The following is a 27623-nucleotide window of genomic DNA, read 5'->3' as shown; positions in this document are numbered from 1 at the left end:
ATCCCCAGGTGAAGAACTAACACGTTTTACCAGGCCTCCCCAAGTGAAAAGTCTCAGCTAGGAAGCCCCCTTCTACGAGGACTGCGCCTGCGCGAAGCTCGCGCGGGCGTCTCGTAGGGCGTAGCGTTCGGAGATAATCCCGATTCACAGCTGCAGGCACAGCGCTTGCGCGGATTCGGTTTTTTTTTATCCCACCACCCCGCGAGCCTTCCCTTCTGGGAGACCACGCCCTAAAAGAGAAGGTGCGTCAGTTACTAGCCGGCTAGAATGCGCCTGCGCGTTGGCTCCTAGTTTCCGTCCCCTCTGACTCGGTTCTTGCGGTAGACCAGGATCTGATCTGCAGTTGCGCCGCTCGTGTCCCGGCGCTTTTTTTCTTCCGCACCCGCCGCCTTCTGACGCCGGGCGTGACGTCACCACGCCGGGCGGCCGCCATTACAGAGAGCCGAGCTCCGGAGCTAGAGCCAGCGGAGGAGGAGCAGCGGCCGGTGGCCGAGCATTGCGGGGCCACCCAGTGGGCCAGCGCTAGCGCCGAGCAACCGCCAGTAGCCACAGTAGTACTCCGGCAACCGGCGGCGGCGTGTGCGTGTGGCCCGTGTGCGGGCGGCGGCGCGGGAGTAGGGCGGAGAGGCAGCCGGTTCGGGCGGGTGGCATCATGGACGAGAAGGTGTTCACCAAGGAGCTAGACCAGTGGATCGAGCAGCTGAACGAGTGCAAGCAGCTGTCCGAGTCCCAGGTCAAGAGCCTCTGCGAGAAGGTGAGCTGCACTCCAGCTGCGGGTGCTGCCGCGGGGCCGATCTTGCCAAGAAGGGGTGCCTGTGGGGAGGGTGCAACATGGCGGAGGCCGCCGGCCAGAGCCCCCCGAGCCTCCCAGTCCGGCGCCCGGCGCGGCCCGGCGGCGGCTCCCGAGCGACCCGGCGCCCCCTGTCTCTCGCTGAAGGATTGGTTGTCGCCGCCGCCGCCTAAAATGGCGCCGTTCCCCCGACTCAGGGGGTTCTGAGGCTCCGGCCCTCGGCGCCGGGCGGGGTGGCAGGGGGAGCGGAGACCCTGTATATCAGGGTCAGGGACGGTGTTGAGATTCAGGTAAAGGGACTTGGGTTCTGCAGCCCGGGAATGGGGCCTAGGCCTCCACTGTGAGGTGGGTAAGCTGCTTTTTACTTGTGTTCAGGCATAATTTTTAGATTCAGCGTTGTGCAGAGAGTCCCCAAAGGCAAGCAAGTAGGCCAGATCCCAGAACCTGTCTAAAGGTCATAGAGCTTTAGCACTATCCTGGGTGGTTTGTATTAAACATCTTATACATAAGTCTCTAACCCAGTTTCTGCGAAGGTCACGGTAGTTATGAGGAGGAGTAACTAATTCTTCATAGTTGGAAAAAATGGAGAATTTGGTGAGTCACACTGCATAAGGAGCTATTGAATTGGAAATCAAGTGTCGGCTTAATTTATGATTTATACGCTGATTCAAATTGGGTAGTGTGAACCCTTTCCTAAGCTGAACATACTTGCTGTTTTGCCATTTGTTTTTTAAAATGATGAACTGGAAGGACGGCAAGTTTTATATCCTGGGTCTTTTTTGAAAAAGTTACTTAATTGTATTTCTGTGGCTGCAAGTAGTAGTAGTAGTAATGATAGCTGTTGATAGAGTTCATTCCAGACAGTGTATTGCAGACACTGCTTAGTGTGTAAATAAATAATTTCACAGATGTTGAAAGTGAAATGTCATAGCCCACTTAATAACGCTAAACTTTAATTTTGTACTAATTCTAGTTTTTCCTTGGGTGTTGGTGAAACAGGTAGCTTAATAGATTATCTATTACTTGTTCAGCTGTGTTGTATTTCTTAGAACCCCGTTTTCTAATGTATAGAAAATGCTGATCTCTATGAACATTTTAACTTCCCTTTTCAAAATTACCTTTGCAGCATTTCATTTTAATATAAAATAGTGCGATATCATGTTAGTATGTTGTGTTAGTGAAAAGAGTTACAGGAGAGCTGTTACGCTGACTCGTTTGTGGTTTAATGTGAAAATCAGGATTATGAATTTGATGCATATGCTCCCGAGACGGACTTTTTAAGAAGCTGCTGTGAATAATAGGAATTTAAGTGAGTCAAATTCAGATTTATTTATCCCAAGTCTGGGCAAAACTCCACTACCAGTTGATGAGGTGGCACATCATCTATTGGAGCTGAATTTTAATGGATAGCAGTGTACTGAATCTTTTCTTTCTTGACCCTTAATTTTAAAGTTCTTCAATTAGATAAGGTTGGTATGTATTTCAAAGGTTTAAAGATTAGGCTGTTAAAAACTTAGAATATATTGCCAAGGGCTTAATTTCTAGGTACTATAAATAATCATTTTATGGAGTTTTAGGGTTCAGTACTTGCTCTGTATAAAGACTTTGCTAGACGACTAGTCATTTGTGTAGAAAACATTGGAGAGAGGTAATGATGTAATTGAAAGGCCACTGAGCTGCGAGTTAGACCTGGATACTAGTCCTGTTTCTGCCACAGAATTAGTAGTTGTGACTGAACTTGGAGCAATTACATCACTTGGTCCTCATTTTCCTTTGTATAAGGAGTTAAAACAAATGTTCTAAGGTCACTTCTAATCTTGCAAGATTATACAATTTCATCATAAATTAGTACTTTGTGTTTAAGTATTGGAGATCTGTTGACTATCCAGGATTGCTTACTCTTATGCGGGGAGTGAAAAGCAACAAAGAATAACAAAGCCTGTTTTCAAGGAGCTTTGAATTCAGTTGGAGAGACAAGCATGGCATGGTAGTCAGTAAGGAGGTGGACTGTGGAAGTAGAGAGTTTGTGTTGGAGACTAAAGTGGGGTGGTAAATGTTGTTTTCCACATCTTTGTAAAACTAAGGTATAGTGAGGCTAATCACTTATTCTCAGATCTGCATTGCTCAGTCAGCATGTTTAGGTTTGAGTTCTGACAGCCAAAAAGATGAACGTAGTATTTGAAGTTAGGTATTACATAAAGGTTCCAATGGAATGGATCCTTTTTGTGGGGGAGTATCATAACATAGTTGTCATTCTGATGTTAGCTTGTAAATACACCAAATTTTTTGGAACTATATTAACCTTCCAAAGTAAATTATTTGAAGACAGCTTTTTAGATATGTGGGATGTGTTAGGATGCATGACTTGAAATGGTCTTCTCTGTAATCTAGTGAAACAAAAGTTCTCTTTTCACTGTTAGTATTTGTATGTCCAGTAGCACCACTGAGTGAAAACTATATGATACTCTTCGATGTGGTGGCTTCTGAGTAGAAATTGTACAAATTTTTGAGAGTTTAATTTTTTTCCATTATAGTAATAGTTTTTTTAAGATACTTGTTAGAGATAAACCAATAAAACCCATTGCCTTTGAGTCATTTCAACAGATTGCAACCCAGTAGAACAGAGTAGAACTGCCCTCATAGAGTTTCCAAGGCTGTAATCTTTAGAAAGCAGACAGCCACTTCTTTAGCCCATGGAGCAGCTGACCTTTTGGTTAGCAGGTGAGTGCTTTAGCCACTGTGCCACCAGGGCTCCTATTAGAAATAATTATTTGATAATAGCTGATACTTTCTTTAATTATAAGAAGGAATGATAATATAAAAATCTACCTTCTACCTGCCTGAAGATGCCTGATCTGAGTGAGACATTTAGATAGTTGATGTTGAAAGCATTCTATAAGAGGTCATTGTGTTAAAAAATGCTGAGGCCATGATTATGGTATCCTATCAAGAATTAACAGTGTCTTTTTTTAATGGTAAGTGTTCCAAGTGGGGAGAATCCAAGTGTATTTTTAGACTATGGTGAGTATAGTTTTTATGTTATTGAGTAGTCAAAAAAAATTTTTTAAGCTATACTTTAGGGTTACATTGAAGCCAGGTTATTTTATTGCAGTAAACCTCGACCTCATTTGTTGATTGTTTAAAAATTTGTTGTGAGTGAAAGCAGTTTTGTCTCAGGCATGGTTCTGTAGTCAGTAGCATTACTAGTATATCTGTAGAACTGTCCCTCCATGTTTCCCTCTACAGATTGGAAGAAGTAAATAGTATCAACTTGCTGACTTAGTTGCAGTAGATAAACAGTCTTTGTAGTATGACTTCAGCAGTGGTTTAACTTAGATACGATTTTTGGCTTTGTGCTTTCAGGTCTTTCCAAACTTGTAGAGAATGTTGTTTGATAGCCAGAATTTTTTTCAAAGGAGTTCTTTACCTAGGTATGCTGCTTTCCATTGCTCTACAAGCTCTATAAATAAAATACAGCCATTAAGGCTTTACTTAATTTTAACATTTGTTATATGAGTATGGAAAAAGTAAACAGCCTCCTAATTAGATGAGCTGGAAAATATTTTGACCAGGATTAAATTCCTGTATGAAGTGGGTAATACATTTTTATGAGAGAGTGTGTGTGTGTTTAATTAAAATGATCGTTTGGCTCATTTCCATAAAAGTAATTTGAAAATTGCGAACAAACAGGTGGGGGAGGCATATTATAGAATATTATTTTCATCATACTTTCACATACATAATTCTCTTAACGAGCTTATGAAACATTTGTTCTCAGTCTTAAGATTGAAACCCGAATCCCAGAAAGATAAAGCAACTTGACCATAGTGCCTAAAATTGAGTTTGCCCAGGCTTCTCCTAAGTGTAATGTTGTAGTCATGCTTCACAGCCCACTTCGCTGAGGTAGTGTTAATCATGGAAAAGTGGTACAGGTAAACTGGAGCCAGACCGAACTGTGGAATCAACAATTCTATAAAATGAAGCATTATTTTTATCTTTATTGCTTGAAGGCTTCCTACTCATGTCACATACTGTTGTCCCACTTAGTCCTGGAGGAGGAAATAGTAGTTGTTTTTTAATTTGGATATGGCTAACTACATTTGCGGCTCCAATAATACTTGTGAGATGAAAGCCACAGTTCATTTTCTGTGTAGTCTTAGTGTAAATCATGATCTAGAGACCAAGTTCTATAATATATTTTTCATTACAGCTTACTAAAGGCCTTTTTTTTTCCCCCATCATCATAGCTTCCACAGGCAAACCTGTTTGTGTGTGTGTTTTTCTTGATCTCCAAGACGTGAAGCAGTAATACAGTTGGTTTTAGATTGAGTTAATGAGAAAAAAAAGATGAATAGTCCTGAATACAGATACGCAGACCCTCCAACCCCCTTTGTTTTTTCCATCAATACCAAGAGTTCTGTGTCTGCAAAAAGTGGCAATGGGGCCAAGATGAAACTCGTGCTATAGAAAAAATGATGGGCACTGGAGGAATGTTTGCATGGGATAACATTTGTATTACCAGTCTGGTGCCTTCCCCCCCACCTCCACCCCCACTTTATGGCAGCTAGTCTTTTCCCTATCACATTGTATTCAGGTTTGTCAGAGTTACCTGTGGGATATCTTTTGTCCTTTGTTGGTTAAGAGCTCAGCTGCTAATGAGAAGGTCAGCAGCTCAAATTGACCAGCCAGTCCTTGGAAACCCTATAGGGCAGTTCTGATCTGTCCTATAGAGTCGCTGTGAGTCGACTTAACGCCAGTGGGTTTTTCTTTTGTTTTTAATCCGTAGTTTGAAGGAGATAAGCTAGGAAAACAGGAGACACTGGATTTGGATGAGGGTCATTTTGAGGGTGCAGAGGAGAGATAGGAAAAGTTACGTGTGGCAGGTGAAACATTTTTTTTACTTTTGTCTTTCTACTTTGGACCCATTTCTCTTTATTTCTACTTTCACTTTTTTATTTATTCATTTCTCATTACCATACTTGTTTGACAAAGCCCTCAACCTGCATTCTCCTACAAAAGCGAAGTTTGAATTGAGCTAGAACTAGAAAGGGAGAAGATTTAGTTATTCGTTTGTTTGTTTTCCAGCTTCTGGAGCAGAAATGGTAGACAGACTGAAATAGAAATCTCTGAATGCCAGTAAATAGCTGGGAGATGGGATCTGAAAGAACTGTAAAGAACAAGCTGGGGTTAACTGTTTAATTTCGCCACAGGTAAAATGTTACTCTTGCCTAAATTATATATTGGTATTTTGGTTTGGAATGGATGAACAAGGCAGTTGACAGGGATGTGTGTATAAGTCTGAGTGTTTTCTAAACTATACAGAACCAGTTCCCCTGTGCTCTGGCACTCCCTGTCCCCACCTCTGCTTTAGTCACTTTGTTACTACTGTAGCTTGGAATTTTTACCTTTCTGGTGTTGAGGCTGAGAGCAGATTGAGAATTGATGTTCTAAATTGCTTTTGGAAAACAAAAGTATAGTTCACATACTAGTGTACATTTATTTTTGTAAGTCATTCAACCAGTGTTGTATATGCATTATTTTTCAGTATTTTGCTTTGCCTGAACGGCGTTGTCTTATTTTGATGGATAGAGATTTGTTAGTTTTTTTTTTTTTTTGCTCTAATTAATAGCAGGGTTTTCAATTAGCCAGGAAGTTGGCCTTGTAGTAAACTCTAGATAGATAGAAAAGGTTTTAGAACATTTGTGTTAGTGGTGATAAAGTGACTTTTCTTTCTCTACCATCCATCTTCTACTGGCAGTAATGCCCACTCTCTATTTCCTTTGAGTGGTTCTGACTCTTAATAAAAGAGGCTTAAGGGAGTGCTTGGAGTCCCTGAGGACTGCTAACCAAAAGGTTGACACTTTGAGTGTTCAACCAGAAGCAGAAAAGAAAGATTTGGTGATCAACTTTTGAAAAATCAGCCACTGAAAACCCTGTGGAGCACAGTTCCACTCTGACACATGGGGTTGCCCTGAGTGGCAGTCAACTTGGTGGCAACCGATAAGTATGTATGATAAGGAGTGCTTTACAATGGAGTAGAATTTTAGTGATGAAAGGAACCTTAAAGACCACCTAGGCCAATCGCCTTTTACAGATGAGGGAGGAAACACCCAGAGTTGAATCTTGTTCATTATGGTTTATTCTGGTAAGAGTTTTTATTTTATTTGGTAAGAGCTTTTAAACAACTACATATATGGCAACATTTCTCTGTTCTTTATTAGATTAACCTCCCCCCCCCATGATTGGGAGTATTTAATTCATTCACATATAAAACTAGTCTTTTGCGTGTAAGACATAGGACTTTAAAGAAAATGGTAGTCCCATTTGATAAGAGGAAAAGGTAATTGTTTGACATAAACAAATGGAAAGAACAATTTCTGTATTTTCTTTTGATTTAATTAGAATTATCCTCCATCCTCAACTTTGGTTTGTTTTTTAGTTAGACTCTATTTGCAAAAACTAGTTCCTTGAACATTACATGGAAGGTTGTATTACTTTAAAGTGTAATCACAGAGATTTTCATCAAAGAAGGCCAGAATGTTTGCTAAAATATTGGAGGCATCTGTTCAATATAATTAATGAAAAACAAGTAGCATGAAGAAAGGTTGATAGTTGAAGGTAATTGACTCAAGACTCATTTGCTTCCAGTGCTAGTAATATACCTTGCCTTATGTACCACACTAAGAAAATCTGGCCTGATAAAGTAGTTTATCTTGAACCTTTTTTTTTCCCCCACAGTTATGAAAATTATATATTAAACTACCTTCATAAATATGAAGCAAAATAAAATTATGATATTGGGGAAAAAACTACTCTTGCCTGCAAGGATTATTATCTTTCAAAGATAGTTATCTTTTAAAAAAGTTTTCAATTCTGCTGAAGAGTAAAATTCAAAACCTAATTATTGAATTTTTTTCAGTTTTGTTTCTCAGGTCTTTATGGCTATATTGGTAGAAGATGCATTCACCTATATGATACCATGTGGAATGTTAAATTTACTTGGACGGGTGTTCCAGTGAACATTAGAATTAATAATCAGATTTTTTGAGAGTAAAATGACTTTCAAAAATGTAGATTTCATCAAGGACCTAAATATGAAAACTAAAACCGTAAGACAAAATACAGCTGGGACCTCACAGAAGTTAAATACTTTTTATACATCAAAGGACTTTATCAGCAACATAAAAAGGCAACCTACAGATTGGGAGAAAATTTTGGGGAACCATGTATCAGATACGGGCCTAATATCCTAAATATATATAAAACTTCTACAACTTAACAAAAAGACAACTCAGCCAAAAAAAATGGGCAAAGGACTTAGTTCACTAAAGAGGCTATTCAGATGACCAACAAGCACATGAAAAAGGTGCTCAACATTAGCCATTGTTGTTAGGTGCCATCTAGTCGGTTCCTACTCATAGCGACCCTATAGGACAGGGTAGAACTGCCCTGTAGGATTTCTAAGGAGCACCTGGTGGATTTGAACTGCTGACCTTTTGGTTAGCATCTGTAGTTCTTAACCACTACTCCACCAGGGTTTCCAATTAGCCATTAAAAACAAAAACCAAACCCGTCGCCGTTGAGTTGATTCCGATTCATAGTGACCCTATAGGACCGAGCAGAACTGCCCCATAGAGATTCCAAGGAGTGCCTGGTGGATTCGAACTGCAGACTTTGTTGTTGTTGTTGGCAGCCATAGCACTTAACCACTGCCCACCAGGGTTTCCACTTAGCCATTAACCAAAAACCACTGCCTTTGAGTGGATTCGGACTGATAGTGACCCTGTAGCCATTAGGGAGATGTAAATCAAAACCACAATGAGATTATCACCTCATTCCCATTTGAATAGCAATGATTTAAAGTTAAAAAAAAAAAAGAAAAACAACCAACAAAAAAAATAATAGGAAATAACAGGTGTTGGCAAGGTCATGGAGAAACCCTTATCCATTGCTGGGGGTAATATAAAATGGTGTAGCCACTATGAAAAACAGTTTGGTGGTTCCTCAGCAAATTGGACATAGAATTACCATATGACCCAGCAATACCAGTCCTAGGTATGTACCCAAAAGAAGTAAAGGCAGGAATGCAAATAGAAGCCTGTACTCCAGTGTTCATTGCAGCACTGTTCACAGTAGCCAAAAGGTAGAAACAACTGCAATGTCCATCAGCAGATGAATGGATAAACAAAATGTGGTATATACATACAATGGAATATTACGCAGCTGTAAAGAGAAAAGATACATGCCACAACATGGACGAACTTGGAAAACATTGTGCTTTATGCTGGGCAAAATAAGTCAGTCACAACAGGACAAATACTGTATGATCTCACTTATAAAATAAGCAAATATATAGAAACCAAAGATTATAAATGGTTACCAGGATTGGGAAGGAGGAAGGAAAGAGGAGTTTTTGTTTTGGGGGACATTGAGTTTATGTCAGTGGTGGCTGGATATTTTGGATGAGAATAGCGATAATGGTGGCACAACATGAAAAATGTAATCAGTATCATCGAGTTGTAAATATGGAAGTTGTGTTGGCAGATATTTTGGTGTGTGTGTTTTCACCACAATAAAAAAAGAAAAAATAATGATTGCAATGTCAAATAAAGTACTAAGGGTAATACTGAGATTGTAAAGAGGTCAGTTGTGTCCCATTTGAGATTGATCCCACAGAGAAGATAGATTAAGGCCAGCATTGGCTTTTTCCTTATTTTAGAGAATTGCTAGTTAGTTGTCTTATACTTACAATGATTTTTTCCACCAAGGCCAAAAATTATGTTACAAAAAGTTTATTTCTTTAGTTAAGTACAGATCATCCATCGTCTGATAAACCTGAACACATTTTCCTCAGCGTAGACCTTGGAGTTCTTCACCATTTGACTTAGTAATTGCTTTTGTACAAGAGGGTGTACTTCCTGTGTTTGAAAGAAAGCACTCTAAAGATACACATTTAAGAAAATGCTTCTAGTTACGACATAATCCCTTTCAAGTGACTAACACCAAAGGTGAATATTATTAACCCAGAGACTGAACCAATATTTGAAGCATGTTATCTTTTAGTATGGCTTAGTTCCAGTATAAGTACTGCTATATGACTAAGTGTTTTTGAGACTAAGAAAATTACTGCTTAAGATCCTGATGCAGTTATTTTTAAAATTGCACTTGTGCATTTTCTCTGGAGTGTGGTGGCAAGAAGAGTGCTCTGCTACCCAGAGAGACAACTTGCCTGCCCTTCTCACAGATGGCCTTGCTATTGAGTGGTATGAGGGTAAGGATTGTTGTTTCAATCTCATTTTTTCTTTGAAAAAAGCACTTCTTCGGTAAATGTTACCTGTTCTCAAAGGGTGAGAGTCTACTTAGTAGTTACCGTATTTATTAGATGTCGATGATTGGTTTTTAAAGAATTAGAAAAATACTTTTAAATTCTAGATCCCAGTTCAGCGATTCTTTGATGATTCCACTGCTGTCGAGTCTCTTTGATGATATGGGATTCTAAAGTATGTCAACTTCATTACTGAACATTTTTAAAAGTTCTTAATGTTTTAAATTGTATTCAGGTTTGAGGTAACTGATGTAAAAAACAAACTTGAGTAGTCGTGTCATATAATGCAAGGATTAAAGTATAAATCTAAAACAGAAAAAACTTAGAAAATGGCAAGGTGATGGTTTTTATTTTTTTTTTTACAATTGTAGCAAGGAGAAAAATTACAAAGTAAAAGTGGTCAGAAAAAATTGAAGTATGTATTTAAAAAATGAAGGAAATGAAGTGTAAAAAAAAGTTAATTAAAATCACAGATTAAAACTTACACAGCTAAACTGCATCTAGCTTTCAATGGATAGATGTTCAAAGAACACTGATGACAAGGAGCAGCTGGTGGATTTGAACTGCTGACCTTTCGGTTAGCAGCCAAGCTTTTAACCACTCTGCCACCAGGGCTCCAAGACGAAATGACTGGTAGTAAATAAGGAATAAAAAATTTGAACTCTGAAATGAAAAATACCGATGAGATAACATTTCAATCTGAAATAGCTGAAGAACTGATACATTCTTTTATTCATTCCAAATTGGCATAATCCAGGTTTGTAGAACCTGGCAAACAAAAAAAATGTCCATGCTGTTTGCTCTGTAACCACTCAAGAAAAATTTTTGGAAGAAAATAAATAAATAATACATGTATAGAGCGGTTCAGGAGAATATTATACAGCAGTTTAAAATGATCACCATAATGTTGTAGGAACTTGGATTAGTGAAAATGAAGCTTTGAGATACAGAATGAGGTGTTGACCAATTATAAATATGAGGTCTGTGTGTGAGTAACCAGGCCGTGTTTCATTCTTTTGCACATAGGGACGCTGTGAGTCGGAACTGACTTGATGGCACCTAACATCAAAGCCTGTGGATAAAAACTGGAAGGTTTTACCGCCTTTTATGTGGGAAACGTGCATTCAGTCTTGGACAGTGCACCTCAAGCACACTTAGCTCCCGCCTGTCGTTGGAGGCTTGCGTGCTGCTAGGATGTGGAACAGATTTCCACGGAGCTTCCCGCTGAAGTAGAGTAGGCAGGAAGACCTGGTGGGTCTATTTTCAAAAAATCAGCCAGTGAAAACTCTGAATCACAGAGGCCTGATTCCATTGTGCATGGGGTCACATGAGTCAGGGTTGATGGCAGCTAACAATGCAAAGAATTAAGACTAGTTTTTATGCTAGGATGGTAGGATTAAGGTCAACTTAAAACATTTTGCTCTTAATTTTTTTCAGATTTTAAGTGCTGCTTTTTTAGTTAGTAAAGCAAGAATGCTCACTGTGAGATTGGAGGAAGTTCCACCACTGAAATAAACAAGATTTCTTAATATTTTGATGTTTTTCAGTCAGTTCTTTATACATAGAATTTTGACATGGTTGTAATCATTTTGTACTTTAAAATATTTGCTTGATTTAATAGTAGGAAAATGCATAAATGTGTTGCATGGCTTTTTCTACAGTATGAGTTAACTAGAAATGATAATAGCTATTGTCTGCCCTTAAGGAAATTAATATATAAATAGTTGGTGAATCTGTTGTTAGTACGGCCCCTCCATGCACACACATACATTTAATTGTCTTTCTTGAAAAATATTGGCATGGATGATCCATGAGGTCTACTTTATTTGTAATTGCATGTTACTGTGGTGGTTTAGAAGGAGCCCTAATGGTGCTATGGTTAAGTGCTCAGCTGCTAACCAAAAGGTTGGAGGTTCGAACCCACCGACTCCTCCACGGTAGAAAAGACCTGGTGATCTGCTCCTGAAAAGATTTCAGCCTAGGAAATTGTACAGGGGCAGTTCTCCTCTGTCCTGTAGGGTAAGTATGAGTCAGAATCCACTCGATGACATATAACAACATGGTGATTAGGATGGCGCACATCCAAGAATGTCAAAACACAAAGGTCCAAAGTCTGTTAAATGGGGAAAAGACAGTCTCTTTAACAAATGGTGCTGGCATAACTGGGTGTCCATTTGCAGAAAAATGAAACAAGACCCATACCTCACACCATGCACAAGAATTAACTCAAAATGGATCCAACGACCTAAAGATCTGAAACAATAAAGATTATGGAAGAAAAAATAGGGACAATGCAAGGAGCCCTAATACGTGGCATAAGCAGTATACAAAACATTAATAACAATGCACAAACACCAGAAGAGAAACTAGATAACTGGGAGCTCCTAAAAATCAAACACCTGTGCTTATCCAAAGACTTCACCAAAAGAGTAAAAAGACAACCTACGGACTGGGAAAAAATTCCTGGCTATGACAGATGTGATCAGTGTCTAATCTCTAAAATCTACAAAATACTGCAGGACCTCAACAACAAAGAGACAGTGCAATTAAAAAACGGGCAAAGGATATGAACAGGTATTTTACCAAAGAAGACATTCAGGCAGCTAACAGGTACATGCGAAAATGCTCACGATTGTTAGCCATTAGAGAAATGCAAATCAAAACTACATTGAGATACCATCTCACCCCAACAAGGCTGGTGTTAATCCAAAAAACACAAAATAATAAATACTGGAGAGGTTGTGGAGAGACTGGAACACTTATACACTGCTGGTGGGAATGTAAAATGGCGCAGCCACCTTAGAAATGGATTTGGTCCTTCCTTAGAAGTACCATATGATCTAGCAGTCCCACTCTTTGGAATATATCCTAGAGAAATAAGAGCCTTCACACAAATAGGTATATACACACCCATGTTCATTGCAGCCCTCTTTACAGTACCAAAAAGGTGGAAACAACCAAGGTGCCCATCAACAGATGAATGGATAGATAAATTATGGTATGTTCACATAATGAAATACTGTACAGTGATAAAGAATGATGACAAGTCCGTGAAACATATCATAACTTGGAGCAATCTGGAAGGCATTAAGCTGAGTGAAATTAGTCACAAAAGAACAAATATTGTATGAGACCACTGTTATAAGAAGAACTGAAGAAAAGCTTTAAACACAGAAGAAAACATTTTGTGATGATTACAAGGATGGGGAGGGAGGCAGAGGGGTATTTGCTAATTAGATAGTAAACAGGAATTATTTTAGGTGAAGGGAAGAACAAGACAATACAGGGGACTAATCCAAAAGATAAGTTTCCTGAATATAACCAAACACTTCAAGGGACAGAGTGGCAGGGGTCTGGGGACCATGGTTGCAGGGGACATCTAGGTCAGTTGGCATAACAAAGTGTATTAAAACATTCTGCATCCCAGTTTGGGGAGTGGCATCTGATGTCTTAAAAGCTAGCTAGCAGCCATCTAAGATGCATCAATTGATCACAACCCACCTGCAGCAAAGGAGAATGAAGAACACCAAAGACAAAAGGAAAATACGAGCTCAAGGGACAAAAGGGCCACATAAACCAGAGACTGAGGCCAGAAGAACTAGATGGTGGCCTGGCTACCATCAATGACTGCCCTGACAGGGAACACAGCAGAGAATCCCTGATGGAGCAGGGGAGAAGTGGGATGCAGACCTCAAATTCTAGTAAAAAGACCAGACTTAGTGGTCTGACTGAGACTGAAGGAACCCCAGAGGTCATAGCCCCTGGACTTTCTGTTAGCCTAAAACTAAAACTGTTCTTAAAGCCAACTCTTCAGACAAAGATTAGGCTGGGCTATAAGACATGAAATGATGCTTGTGCTTCTTAGCTCAAGTAGACACATTGAGATTATGTGGCTAGCCTCTGTCTGGAGGCGAGATGAGGAGGCAGAGGGAGACAGGAGCGTGTTGAATGGACACAGGAAATACAGGGTGGAGAGGAGTGTGGACACAGGAAATACAGGGTGGAGAGGAGTGTGCTGTCACGTTATAGGGAGAGCAGTTAGGCTCACATAACAATGTGTGTTAAGATTTTGGAAAGCGTGGTGGTGCAGTGGTTAAGTGCTACAGGTGCTAACCAAGGGGTCGGCAGTTCGTATCCACCTGGCGCTCTTTGGAAACTCGATGAGGCAGTTCTGCTCTGTCCTGTGGGGTCGCTATGAGTTGAAATCAACTTGATGGCAATGGGTTGGTTCGTTGGTATAAGTTTTTGTATGAGAAACTGGCTTGAGCTGTAAACTTTGACTTAAAGCACAATAAAAATAAAATGTCGAAACAAGTCTGTAGGTCACTCAATGTATAGCTGATTGTTTTATAAACCAAAAAACCAAACCTATTGCCGTCAAGTCAATTCTGACTCATAGTGACCTTAAAGAACAGAGTAGAACTGTCCCGTAGGGTTTCCAAGGAGCTCCTGGTGGATTCGAACAGCTGTTAACCACTATGCCACCAGGGTTTCTGATTTTTTTATATCAAGCTGAAAAATAAAGTTGTAAGATTTCTTAATCCAGACTCAGAATGTTGAGAAGACATCGATAATAAGCAGATTTCTCCAAAAGTTGCTTTCCTTCAAGTGGATCTCCAAATTGCTTAGATTCTAGGATGCTATAAAATTTTTAACTTCCCACAGTTACTTACCATAAGCTTTTATTAATGAAATAATCTTTCCGGTTCTAACCTTATTTAGGAAAGTTTTTTATTAAATGATTTTTAAAGTGTGTATTTGCGTCTGTGTGTTCTTCAGATGACACAAGGAGTCAACTTATAAGAAAGTGAAAGGGTAGCTGTTAAGAAAAAATCTCTAATGTTAAATTATTTTGAAAATCTAATTCTACCGTTATTTGGAACATTCAACTCGAGGGTTGAGGTGTGAAGCCATCTCTGAAACTTTCATGAAAGGGTGGAGGCTCTAGTATCTAGTGGGTGGCCCGTTAGACATCCCATTAAGTGACGCATAACCTGTTGCCGTCAAGCCAATTCCGACTCAGCGACCCTCTAGGACAAAGTAGAACTGCCCCATAGGGTTTACAGCGAGCAGCTGGTAGATTCAGACTGCTGACTTTTTGGTTAGCAGCCTAACACTTAACCACTGCGCCACGGGGGCCCCAAGTGACCCATACCCATCCAATCCATTGCTGTTGAGTCTGTTCCGACTCAAGCAACCCACAGAGGTGTACAGTTATGTGCTGCTGGGACTTACAAGGCCTTATAAAAGGGCAGCTTCTCTGAGACTTCTCTGTTTCTGTGATCAGATTTCCTTTTTTTTTTTTTTTGAATGTCTAGAGATTTATTATAAATGCTTTTAAAAACATTTTGATGGCTGAGGCTGTTTATTCTGTGTCCTCTATCCAAATAAGATAGATCAGTGCTTTATTTAGGAATCAAACTTTACATTAATATTGTGAATTTTTTTTTTCCTCAACTAAGTTATTCTATGGGTTATTTTGAAATGAAAATGTTACCCCCAGGTATGTGGGCTGAGGGTTCTGATTTTTCATCTGCCAGTGGATAAATTTCCTTATTGTAACATACTTTAATATGGACATCTGCAGCCTTTATTGTTCTTGGGATGGGGTGTCTTGGTGTAGTAAATCATCTTGAGACGATTGAGACAAAACACAAAAGGCATATTTAAAACCTTTGTTAAGGTTACATAAATATAGTTACCTTAATAGATCGACTGTGATACATAACACTGTTTTCTCCAGGATTTCATTATAATTGTTTTTCTGGTCTGTGAAATTTGGTTGGAAGGGAAGAAGAAACTTTGCTTAGCTTTCCCAGATTTAAAAGTTAAATTTTTACATTATAACCTTTCTATTTTGGAGGGCAGTTTGATAGTGTGAACATTAAAAAATGCAAACTACTAGGTACACTAATAGATCCACTTCACAGTATCTTCTCTCAGGAAATTTGCGTACATAACTGCATTTGTGTAAAAGGAGTCAAATACCAGGATATACATTGCAGTATTTTTTTCTTTTTCCCTCCCAAACCAAAACCAAACCCATTGCAGTCTAGTGGATTCTGACTCATAGTGATCCTATAGGACAGAGTAGAACTGCCCCATAGGGTTTCCAAGGAGTGGCTGGTAGACTCGAACTGCTGACCGTTTGGCTAGCGGCCATAGCTTTTAACCCCTGTGCCACTAGGGCTCCTTTTTTACTATACCCCCCCTAAAAACAGTATCGTAATTGTTCATCAGTTAGGAAATTCTCGGCCATTGAGGAATTAACCAGATCTGAATGTATGAATTATGAATTCTCCAGGATATATTTTTGAGAGAAAAGTAGCCTACCAAACGATACTGTTTGTAGTTTAAGATAAAAATGTAAAGGAAACTATGCTTCTGTAGACATACAACATATGTGTAAAAAAAATTTGAAAGGGTACACAAGGAGAGTGGTTAAAAAAAAACCAAAAAACACCCAGTGCCCTCGAGTTAGAGGGGATATTTAGTTATGTTTGTGCTTAAATATTTTACAAGAATGTATCACTGTATAACTTGTATAATTTTTAAAAAATGATTAAAGTAGGTACAGTATTTATTGTTGTGAGTAGCTTAAGAGGAACAAATAGTATTTATTTAGACTTAATTTTCCTTTCATGATTTGAATAGAAATTTTGAGTGTTAGAAGAAACTTTCATTTCTATAGAGAATAGCCTTAAAATAATTATGAACTAAACCAAACTTGTTTCAGGGTAGATTCTGGCTCGTGGCAATCCCATGTGTTACAAAATAGAACTATTCCATAGGGTTTTCTTAGCTGTGAACTTGAAAGAAGCAGTTTGCCAGGCCTTTTTCTGTGGAGCTGCTGGGCAACCTTGAACCTCCAACCTTTTAGGCTAGTAGCTGATTACAGACAAGGATAAAAAAAGACCCATTCCTGTTCCAACTCATAGTGACCCTATAGAACAGAGTAGAGCTACCCCATACGGTTTCCAAGGCTGTGATCTTTACAGAAGCAGACAGCCACATCTTTCTCCTGTGGAGCAACTGGTGGGTTTGAACCCCCAACCTTTTGGTTAGCAACTGAGTTCTTAACCACTGAGCCACCAGGGCTCCTTGCAGATAAGGATAGGTATCTTTTATTCATGGTACTATCAGTATTTCAGGCATCTAGCGATGTACTTAGAAATTTAACTTCTGATAGAATTAAATGCACACATGCCATCATAGCGGCATTTACAGGGTAAGTGTCCATTTGTTTTCTCACATCATTTTTTTTTTTTTAATTTCTGAGTAATTTTTGCAAATTTCCTTGAAATTGGCAGTATCATTTCATTTGCATCTATTTTGATCAGTATGTACTAGGTACAAAAAAAAAAACTAGGCATGGTGTTAATGCCGCACAGACTTGTTGGAATATGCCTAGCAAATTTTACATTTTAGTAGTAAAAAATCAGGGGAGGGTGAAAAAAATTAATCTGAACGTTTTAAAAACCATGACTTTGACTCAAAAAATATAATCAATGTCACTGAATTGTACATGTAGAAACTTAAATTGTTGTGTGCTTTTGCTGCATATGTTAACAAAATTATTTTTAAAAAGCTGTCATTTTGTTGCATGGAAAATAGATGGGAGGGAGGAAGAATGGAAACAGGGAGTTTAGTGTGGAGGGTGGTACAGTAACCCAGGTGAGATAATTGTAGTTTGGACCAGGGTAGTGGCTATAAAGATAGAAGTACATGGATTTGAGATATTTTTGGAGGTAGACTAGGCAAGACTTGGTGGTAGATTGGTCACCAAACACTAAACCCTTTGCCATCAAGTCAATTCCGACTAGTAGCGACCCTATGTGATGGAGTAGAACTGCCGCATAGGATTTCCAGGGCGCAGCTGGTGGATGGGAACTGCCGGCCTTTTGGTTAGCAGCCGGAGCTCTTAACCACTGTGCCACCAGGGCTTCCCCACCTTAATGGCCAAGACTCTGAAACCCGAAATTCATTCATCAGTTTTTCTGTCAGTGAATCATTGTTTTAATGCTACTTCAGTTAGACTTGTTCTCTAATCTCAGTCCCTTGTTTAGTGTCCATCAGTCCCTGACCATGCCCCTGTTCTACCTGTACACACTCACCTGTGTTGACCAACTGTCATGTTTTGCCTGAGACTGAGGGATTTCCTGGGGTAAGGGATTTTCAGTGCTAAAACTAGGCTAGGTGGTTGGTCACCCTACCCAGACTCCAGTCTAGCCTTGTCTTCATCTTGAGCATTCTGCTTCAGCCATGATGTTAACTTTTTCCTCGTAACTATTGGGACTTTATACACATGATTGCACCTCTCTGTGCTAGACCACCTCCAGTTTCCTACTCCCACCCCTTTGCTGTAAATAACTTCTGTGCTTCTTTTGGACCCCAGGCAGACAGGTTTCTTAGCTGTCTATCAGTGTTCGTGATCTTGGAACACTGTGCTGCTTACACAGAACATGTCTTGTCACTTGGCCCTTTCTGTTGTAATGATCATTTTCTTGTCTTACTCTCCTGCTAGACTGTGTGCTTTTATGGAGTGTCCTGTTTGTTGTAATAACATGTTATTTAAAGTGGCCTTCTCCAGTTACTCTCCCCCTTCTTTCATGGCAATAAGCACAGTCTCCTTTTCTTTCTGGTGTGCTTGTTTGTAGCCTTTTTCCCCCTACAGCAATGGGAATGACCCTATCTTGTTCACTGCCGTATCTCCAGTAGCTAGCACAGGGTCTGGTAGTACATAGTAGTCACTGAGATGGTTCAGCAAATGAATGATTATCTCCCAATGCACTGTACAGTCTCTGGCATACCGTAAATGATGAATAAAAATTTAATGAATGAATGCTAGTGTTTCTACTGAGTGAAATGGTATGTTGTCTTTAAGTGTAACATCTAAATTTATGATTACATAGGGGACTGCATATGCTACCGTGTAACTTTTTAAAGCAGCATAAAAAACATGCTTATTGAACAGTCACAAATGTAAAACAAAAATTTTATATTTTGGTATAAAGAAATAAAATTTTAATGCCTTTCAAAAATTAAAAAAAAAATTGAGGCAGTTCTCCGAACGTCTCCTCGGAGCCTGGAATCCTGGAGTGCCAGCATTACAGTTAGAACCCTAAAGCTAAGGAAGTAGGTACCTGAATGTCTTGTTCCATTTTTCATTGATCTTGTTTAAGGGTGCTAGTGGTTCTCTCTTTAACATTAACTAGATAACAACGGATAGGCCTAAAAACTCCTGATATCGATGAGAAAAACAGGGCTACCCATAACAAGACACATTTTTCTAGGTATCAGGGGTGAGACAGCCAATGGATAGAATCCAGCCATATCTTGTCTTATTTCAGTGAAATCATAAATGCCTGTAGAGAGTAGACATTAAAATAACTTTTCATCTTGTACTGAGTCTACCCCTTAAGATGCATTAAAGCGTAAGCAAACTTATCTGCTAATGTTTAATGCCAAATGTATTGGTTTACTTTTTCCCCTTTTTTTCTGTAGGCTAAAGAAATCCTGACAAAAGAATCCAACGTGCAGGAGGTTCGATGTCCAGTCACTGTCTGTGGAGATGTACATGGGCAATTTCATGATCTCATGGAACTGTTTAGAATTGGTGGCAAATCACCAGATACAAATTACTTGTTTATGGGAGATTATGTTGACAGAGGATATTATTCAGTTGAAACAGTTACACTGCTGGTAGCTCTTAAGGTAATTTCAAATTTATGTTTGGACATTTCAAACTGGTTAAGACGGTCCTCAGTTTGCATTTTCCTGGTGATTTGTAATTTTCTTCATCTGAATGTTAAACTTTAGACACTCCACATTTAGGAATACAAGTATTCAGGTTTTGTGCTTATGAATCATAAGTCTGTTTTCATTCTGAGTAAGGGGATGTTACAGAATAAAAACAAAAGGGTTATCCTCTAAGAAAGAGAATGCCTCAATCAATTATTTGAAAACATGTTATAGAGCCTGTCAAATAGAAACTTCAGTTTAGTAAATTGGGATGTGGTGAGGTAATCTGAAGGAGCAAAACATATTAAATGTCAAATGTTTATACCCCTGAGAAAGTAATCCTATATTTAAAATTTTACTGAGAAAGAAATTCAAGTGGAAAGAGCTTTATTTATGTGAAAAGATAAATTGTATCATTACCTTTAATATCACAAAAAGAAAAAAATTGATCTAAATATCCAGTAGGTGGATTTCTAAATTATGGTTTATGTCAGTGGGATGTTTTGCAGCGATTATATATGACATGATAATATTCTAGAACAGCAGAAGTGATAATTGAAAAAAGCAAGTTGTGAAACGATAGGTATACCAATTGTAGCTTTGTGAAATGTGCAGAGATCTTTGATTTTCCTAGCCAGGAGACCTCTTTTTATCGAAGAGTGTGCAGAATGATAAATTGACTGTCACAAACTTAAATTAGAGAAGCAGTAAAATGTGGTTTTGGCAAGAGCTGAACTTCCGGCGATTAATATAATGTGTATGTGTGTAAAACTATTAATCTGAATCATGTAAAATGCTACAAAACATTTTTGGAGGCCGCTACGTTCTACATCTGTAAAACAAAGGAATTAGGTGCTGGAAGGTTTCTACTGTCATAGAGATCATTTTGTGAACTATGAAAGCAACCTTGCAAGCTGACCTGTGCTTAAAGCCCAGGAGGAGACCCACTGCTCAGAAGAGGAATGATTATGCTGCTTTTAGGAATTCATGTAAGAGGGGGAAAGGACTGTCCTTTCAGCAGATAGTGCTGGGCCAGTTGATTGCCCATATGCAAAAAATGAGCTTAGAGCTTTACCTCATACCATACACAAGTGGATCAAAATGTAAGAGCTAAAGCTATAAAACTTCTAGGAAGACAAAAAGGGGGAAATCTTTGCAGCCTTGGGTTAAGTACAGATTTCTTAGAGTTAATACCAAAATCATGATCCATAAAAAAATAAGTAGGACTTCACCAAAATTAAAAAACTTCTCATTAAGAAAAAAGAGAAGTCACAGACTGAGAGAAAACATTTAGAAATCATATACCTGTTAAAATACTTATATCCAGAATATATTTAAAAAAAAAATTCTTACAACTTAATAAGACAAATTCAATTTTAAAACGGGCAAAATATTTTATTAACATTTCATTGAAAAAGGTACATGAATGGTTGAATAAGCACATAAAAAGATGTTCAACACCATTAGTCATTAAGGAAATTCAAGCTGCAGTGAGGTACTACTTCATACCCTTTAAAATGGCCATTATCAATGAGATGGATAATACCAAGTGTTGATGGAGAAGTTGAAACCCTCATACATAATAACAACAAACATACATTGCAGATGGGAATATAAAATGGTACAATTATGAAAAATAGTTTAGCAGTTCTCGGAAAGCAGAGCATATACTTAACACACAGCAGTTATACCCCAGGAATCTGTCCAAGAGAAACAGAAGCGTATGTCCATACAGAACTTTACCTGCAGTGCTCGTAGCAACGTTATTTGTGATAACCAAAAACTGGGAACAGCTGAAGTGTTCATCAGCTGGTGAATGGATAAACAAAATTTGGTGTAGCCATACTATGAAATACTGTGTAGCAGTAGAAAAGAACAAAAACAAACAAAAAGTAAAAAAGGACAAACCACTAATCCATGCTACAACAGGGATGAACATCAAAAATACTGTGCTAAATCCAAGAAACCAGGCACAAAAGATTACATGTTATATGATTCCATTTATATGAAACATCTAGAAGTGAAAGCTTTAAGCACAGGTTAGCTTGCAAGGCTGTTTTCATAGTTCACAAAATTATCGAGACAGAAAGTAAATCAGTGGTTACTGGGAGCAGGGAGTGACTGCAAGCAGGCATGAGGGGTCTTTTCGGGATGATGGAAAGGTTCTAAAGCTGGATTGTGATGGTTATATAACCAAACTGTAAGAAAAAAAGGGAATCCATGTATGGAGTTTACATGCCATGAGTATGCTTGCTGTAAAGCTGGTGGTAGGGAGAGCTTGCTTTTAGTTGAGATGAGGTAGGCAGACACATCTGATTTGTTTGGTGAGATGTGAGGGTATAGCGATGTTTATCTCCACAAAATTGGAATTCTGGATTTCCCTCAAAGTTTCCTGAGCTGTCATTTGATTTTTTGAAAGAGCCAGCTATTTTATGTTTTCCATTTTGTTGTTCTAGGTTCGTTACCGTGAACGCATCACCATTCTTCGAGGGAATCATGAGAGCAGACAGATAACACAAGTATATGGTTTCTATGATGAATGTTTAAGGAAATATGGAAATGCGAATGTGTGGAAATATTTTACAGATCTTTTTGACTATCTCCCTCTCACTGCCTTGGTGGATGGGCAGGTATGTGGTTCTTCTTAAAACTCACGTTGTTGATTATTTTCAGGAATCTACTTTCTCAGTGTTTAGGCACCAGTGACTTTTTTCCACCCACACGTCCCTTTTGGGCTTTTCTTGGTGGACATTGATAGCATTCATTCTACCAACCTTTTTTTTAGTGCCTTCTTTGTATCAGGCAGTGCACTGTGTGTTTGGATTGCAGGGATGGAAGATGTAGCCCATCCATCCTTTCAGGGTGTTTCTGGATAAGTCTGGGAGATGTAATTAGCTGTTCACTGGTCCTGGTAGAGGCTTGCAGGAAAATTTTGTGACAATGAAGATACTATTCTCTGTTGTGGGTGGGGAGTGAGGGGTGGGCTTAAGGTCAGGGAAACGTTTTCTTAAAGGAGCTGATTGAGGTCGAGTCTAGATGCAGTAATGATGGTTTATCAGACAGAGAATGTGTACTCATAGTTTAGAGCTGGTTGGAGGTGAGAATGGTCCTCCAAAGACAAGCCTGGTTCAGGTAGAGCATAGAAACAGTAGCGGGGCCAAGTGATGAGGGCTAACTTTCCTGCAGCTTAATCCAGAATATTCAGAGCTTCTCTTGGGTGAAGTTAACATTATAAACCACTGTTTTCAGATCTTCTGTCTACATGGTGGCCTCTCACCATCCATAGATACACTGGATCACATCAGAGCACTTGATCGCCTACAAGAAGTTCCCCATGAGGTACTGACTTTTATTTGCTAATAAAATCTTCTCGGAAAACTTCTTAGGGAAAAGAGGGACGTAATTGTAACTTAGTTCATCTTATCGACCCCATTCTTCAGAAGATCACAGACCTAAGGTTGTTGGACTTCAGAGCCTTAGCCACTAGATTGTACTGCCTAACATTGAAATTTACATACTATAGGCAGAACAGTTAGTTAGGGCATGTTGCTGTTGGGGCCCACTGATGTAGGCTGTGCCTCATAAGAACATCTGGGAGGTGTGTCTTATTATTTGAGCTAGCATTGGTACACAGATATTTGACTTCAACTGCAAAATCTATTACCATTTTCAGCAAATACCAGTCAAGTTGCACCTTATTAGTAGGGTGCTGTTTTTGATGAATTACTCAAATTCTGTGTTGACCATTTTTGTAAGTGGCAGTTTATAACTTGAACTTGGTTTTTTAGGGCCCAATGTGTGACTTGCTGTGGTCAGATCCAGATGACCGAGGTGGTTGGGGTATATCTCCTCGAGGAGCTGGTTACACCTTTGGACAAGATATTTCTGAGACATTTAATCATGCCAATGGCCTCACGTTGGTATCTAGAGCTCACCAGCTGGTAATGGAGGTATGTTCTGTTCTTTGAAACTTGGTTTGCTTTTTAATAAATTTGGTAAAGAAGATATTAGTTTTAAACTAATGATTTGAATGAGAACATTCCATATATTCCTTCTGATGAGTTTGCCATTATAGCCTGAGCCCTTTCAGTAGTTGCAGATACTAGAATTAAAATCTCAAGCTTTTTGTCACAAGGACATACATGTTTCCAGAGAATTCTTAAATGGCTAGGAAGTGCTTGGAACATAAGGGTAAGAAAGTAAGTTGCGGCAAGAGGATGTAACATTCTGTGATCCTAACTTTGTTTCATGTATTTAACACATGTATGTATGGAGGAGAGATTGAGAAGAAATAAAGCAAAATGTTTACTGTTGTCCTTTGGATGCTAGGATTACAGGTGATTTGAAAGAAGAACGAACTAAAGGAGAGACAAAGTTTTTTAACATACGGCATTGATTAGTGTACTTTTAAAATAGGGCGTATTTAGATTAATGCTGATACAATTAATTATGTGATTGTCAATAAAGTCTGACTTTTCTAAAGATAGGGAAAGAAATTTGTGAAGAATACTTAAAAAGTAGCTCATGGTTTCCGATGGACTTTGGGGGAGTGAGGCTGGACATCCTAGAGGCATTTTTCCTTTGCACCTGGCCAGGGACCAACTTAAGGCCTTCACCTGACTGGTTAGAGAATTTTTAAGATCCTGGCTGCTAACCAAAAAGCCGACAGCTTGAATCCACCAGCCGCTCCTTGGAAACCCTGTTTGGGCAGTTCTGCTCTGCCTGTAGGGTTGCTGTGAGTTGGAATTGATTTGATGGCAATGGGTTTTGTTTTTGGTCTCTAGGAGTGAGTCTGCCTGGTCTGCCTTTAAAAGGAATGTCCATATACGTATTCATTCTTGTGTCATGTTCAGTGTCTCTTTAATAAGACACTGATGTACTTTCAAAAGGCCACATATAATCAGTTTATTCTTGGTGGTTAGTGCTATTTTTTTTTTTATAATAAAAAAGTATTGTGAAAAAATAAATATATGTATATTTTTTTATATTGTGCAAGGTACAGAAAATGATTAAGTCACCCAAAAGTAAAGCAAGAGCATTTCTGAAGCCTTATGCAGAGAAAAGGAGATCATCTTTTCTCTCGAGTGCAGTCACATTTAGTTTTGTGTACATAAGGGAATAAAAGTAGGTTTTTAAATACTCTTTCTTTTCCTTGTAGGGTTATAACTGGTGCCATGACCGGAACGTAGTAACAATTTTCAGTGCTCCAAACTATTGTTATCGTTGTGGTAACCAAGCTGCAATCATGGAACTTGATGATACTCTAAAATACTCTTTGTAAGTATTTACATCTGAGCAGCTGGTTGCCATTACTTGAATATGTGGTTTTAATGAGATATTAAATTAAGAGTTAAAGAGCTAATGCTAAATCAGATTCTAATTTGATTTTTAAGTTTTCTATGAAGTAGACCTGTGGTATGTTGAAACACATCAACAGAAACTAACTTATATATAGACCGTAATAAAATTATTAGGGTTTTAACTTTTAAGCCCATGTTTTTATTGTGGATTTAATAAAGTATATCCTGAGGATAAGATTACAGATAAGTACATTAGATTTTTTTAACTTCATTTAGTAGAGCCCTCCTTTTAAACAGGCTTAGAAGGAGCCCCAGTGTATGAAAGCACAGCCTCTGTGGCCACAGTTACTTTGGCTTTTCTGGAGAGGAGTGCATCTAGCAGACACTTAACATGAAATGCGTGATGAAGCTGTGATTAGGGTGCTGTTACAATAAGGCAAGCTGAAATTGGATAGGAAAAAAGATGTGCAAAGTTTGAAAGACTGATAATTCTTGATTATGATTGTCAATACATCGATATTGTGGAATATAAACAGCAAATATGTCTTGTTTTCCAGCTTGCAGTTTGACCCAGCGCCTCGCAGAGGCGAACCACATGTTACTCGTCGTACTCCAGACTACTTCCTGTAATGAGCTTTTAAACTTGTACAGTATTGCCACGAACCATGTATTGACCTATTGGAAATGGGAAGAGCAACAGTAACTCCAGAATATCAGAATAGTTACATTCAAAAAAACTTGTTTTCACACGGACCAAAAGATGTGCCATATAAAAATACAAAGCCTCTTGTCATCAACAGCCGTGACCACTTTAGAATGAACCAGTTCATTGCATGCTGAAGCGACATTGTTGGTCAAGAAACCAGTTTCTGGCATAGAGCTATTTGTAGTTACTTTTGCTTTCTCAGAGAGACTGCAGATATTAAGATGTAAACATTAACACCTCGTGAATACAATTTAACTTCCATTTAGCTATAGCTTTACTCAGCATGACTGTAGATAAGGATAGCATCAAACAATCATTGGAGCTTAATGAACATTTTTAAAAATAAGTACCAAGGCCTCCCCTCTACTTGTGAGTTTTGAAATTGTTTTATTTTCAGGGACATTGGTTAATTTAATTGTACGATTTGTCTGCACTCAGTTTATTTCCCTCTTCAATCTCAGCCCCATGTTGTTCTTTGTTATTGTCAGAACCTGGTGAGTTGTTTTGAACAGAACTGTTCCCCACCACGCCCCCCCCCGCCCCATAAGACGATGTTACTGCACAAGAGCACTGCAGTGTTTTTCATAATAAACTTGTGAACTAAGAACTGAAAAGGTCAAATTTTAATTGTATCAATGGGCAAGACTGGTGCTGTTTATTAAAAAGATAAATCAATTGATAAATTTTGGAGTTGTAGAATTCTCGATAAAGAAAAATAAAAATCAAGGCCACTACATAATTTCTCTGGTAATTCCTTGCCAAGTCTTCAGATTAATTCAAGATTTTTTGTAGTCCAGAGAGTACAACATGTCAGGTTTGCCAGTGTGCTGTCAGTGGGTTCTTCCTGAATATCAACCTGTCTGTAAGAAAGGAAAACTGTGTGCTACTTCAATGGGACCTGATTGTAAAACCATATAACTTGAGGTTTAAGTTTTTTTGATTAAAAAAAAAAAAAAACAGCAAATGTGTTGGGTAGAGTTTAACAAAACAGATGATATGATGTGTCTACTTACCAGTCAATACAGGTTCTGGTTATAAATATTATATTGCTTTGTATGTTAATGGACTCTTAAGATGCTTGACAGATTGGCAAGTTCCAAACATATTTGTACATTACTTGCCGTGTGAATTAGAGTTAAATTTGTCCCAGATAAGAAAGCTCTTAAAGCACTATCCTGTATTAAACTCTGTAAGTGATGCTAGGGAAGCCAAATAGAAAACTAATGGAACATGGTTTGGTTTTATGTATATTCACCGAAAGACAAAAGTGGCACCTGAAATGAAGTGGCCACGCTAATCCTTGAATGAATTTTTTCCCCCTTCTTGCTCTTATAATAGAATGTTAAAACAGCTCTTCTTTGGAAGCTAAATTTACTATTTGATCATCTTAAGCTACCAGGCCAAACTTTAGAACGTTTAATCACTACTTGAGTGAGTGTAGTAATAAGTTTCCTTGGTTTGCACCGTGTTGAGTTTGGAACCGGCAAGGAAGTGTTAGCATTTCCCATTTCTAATTGATGGTATTTGTGGGGAGGGCCTGCAGAGTTGATTGTCCAGAGTAGTAAGTTCTTAGTTTTTCTACATGACTCCATTTCATTTTATTCTCTTCTGCTTTCACAAGAAATACCTTCTCTCTTTTTTTTTTCGCATTGTGACTTTATGCCATTTCTCTCTGACTGAAGAAATAGCTTATGTGTGTGGTAGTTTTAACCCAATGCCGAAGTGATCTAGACACCAAGCAGCTATTTTGCGAGTCCTGTG

General features: G+C 38.7%; 1 protein-coding gene across 1 annotated transcript; it reads left to right on the top strand.

Moving 5' to 3' along the window:
* The first annotated feature begins 303 nt into the window (after positions 1-303).
* On the top strand, positions 304-27091 carry PPP2CA (protein phosphatase 2 catalytic subunit alpha). The gene is made up of 7 exons (XM_049873653.1): positions 304-754; positions 19620-19829; positions 22313-22486; positions 23106-23195; positions 23645-23806; positions 25015-25133; positions 25714-27091. The coding sequence occupies exons 1-7, from the start codon at positions 653-655 to the stop codon at positions 25784-25786; spliced, it is 930 nt and encodes a 309-aa protein (XP_049729610.1). The 5' UTR covers positions 304-652; the 3' UTR covers positions 25787-27091.
* Positions 27092-27623: the final 532 nt, after the last annotated feature.

The sequence above is a fragment of the Elephas maximus genome, chromosome 2 (assembly GCF_024166365.1).
Source record: "Elephas maximus indicus isolate mEleMax1 chromosome 2, mEleMax1 primary haplotype, whole genome shotgun sequence".
Lineage (NCBI taxonomy): Eukaryota > Metazoa > Chordata > Mammalia > Proboscidea > Elephantidae > Elephas > Elephas maximus.
Note: the sequence above shows the minus strand (reverse complement) of the source record. Positions and strands in the feature narration are given on the sequence as shown.

What these genes read in the sequence shown, in the direction of transcription:
- PPP2CA (XM_049873653.1), top strand. Translation starts at nt 653, where the DNA reads ATGGACGAGAAGGTGTTCACCAAGGAGCTAGACCAGTGGATCGAGCAG. An exon ending in TCAAGAGCCTCTGCGAGAAG is followed by an intron (nt 755 to 19,619) that starts GTGAGCTGCACT and finishes TTTTTTCTGTAG; the next exon opens with GCTAAAGAAATCCTGACAAA. An exon ending in TACAAGAAGTTCCCCATGAG is followed by an intron (nt 23,196 to 23,644) that starts GTACTGACTTTT and finishes TTGGTTTTTTAG; the next exon opens with GGCCCAATGTGTGACTTGCT.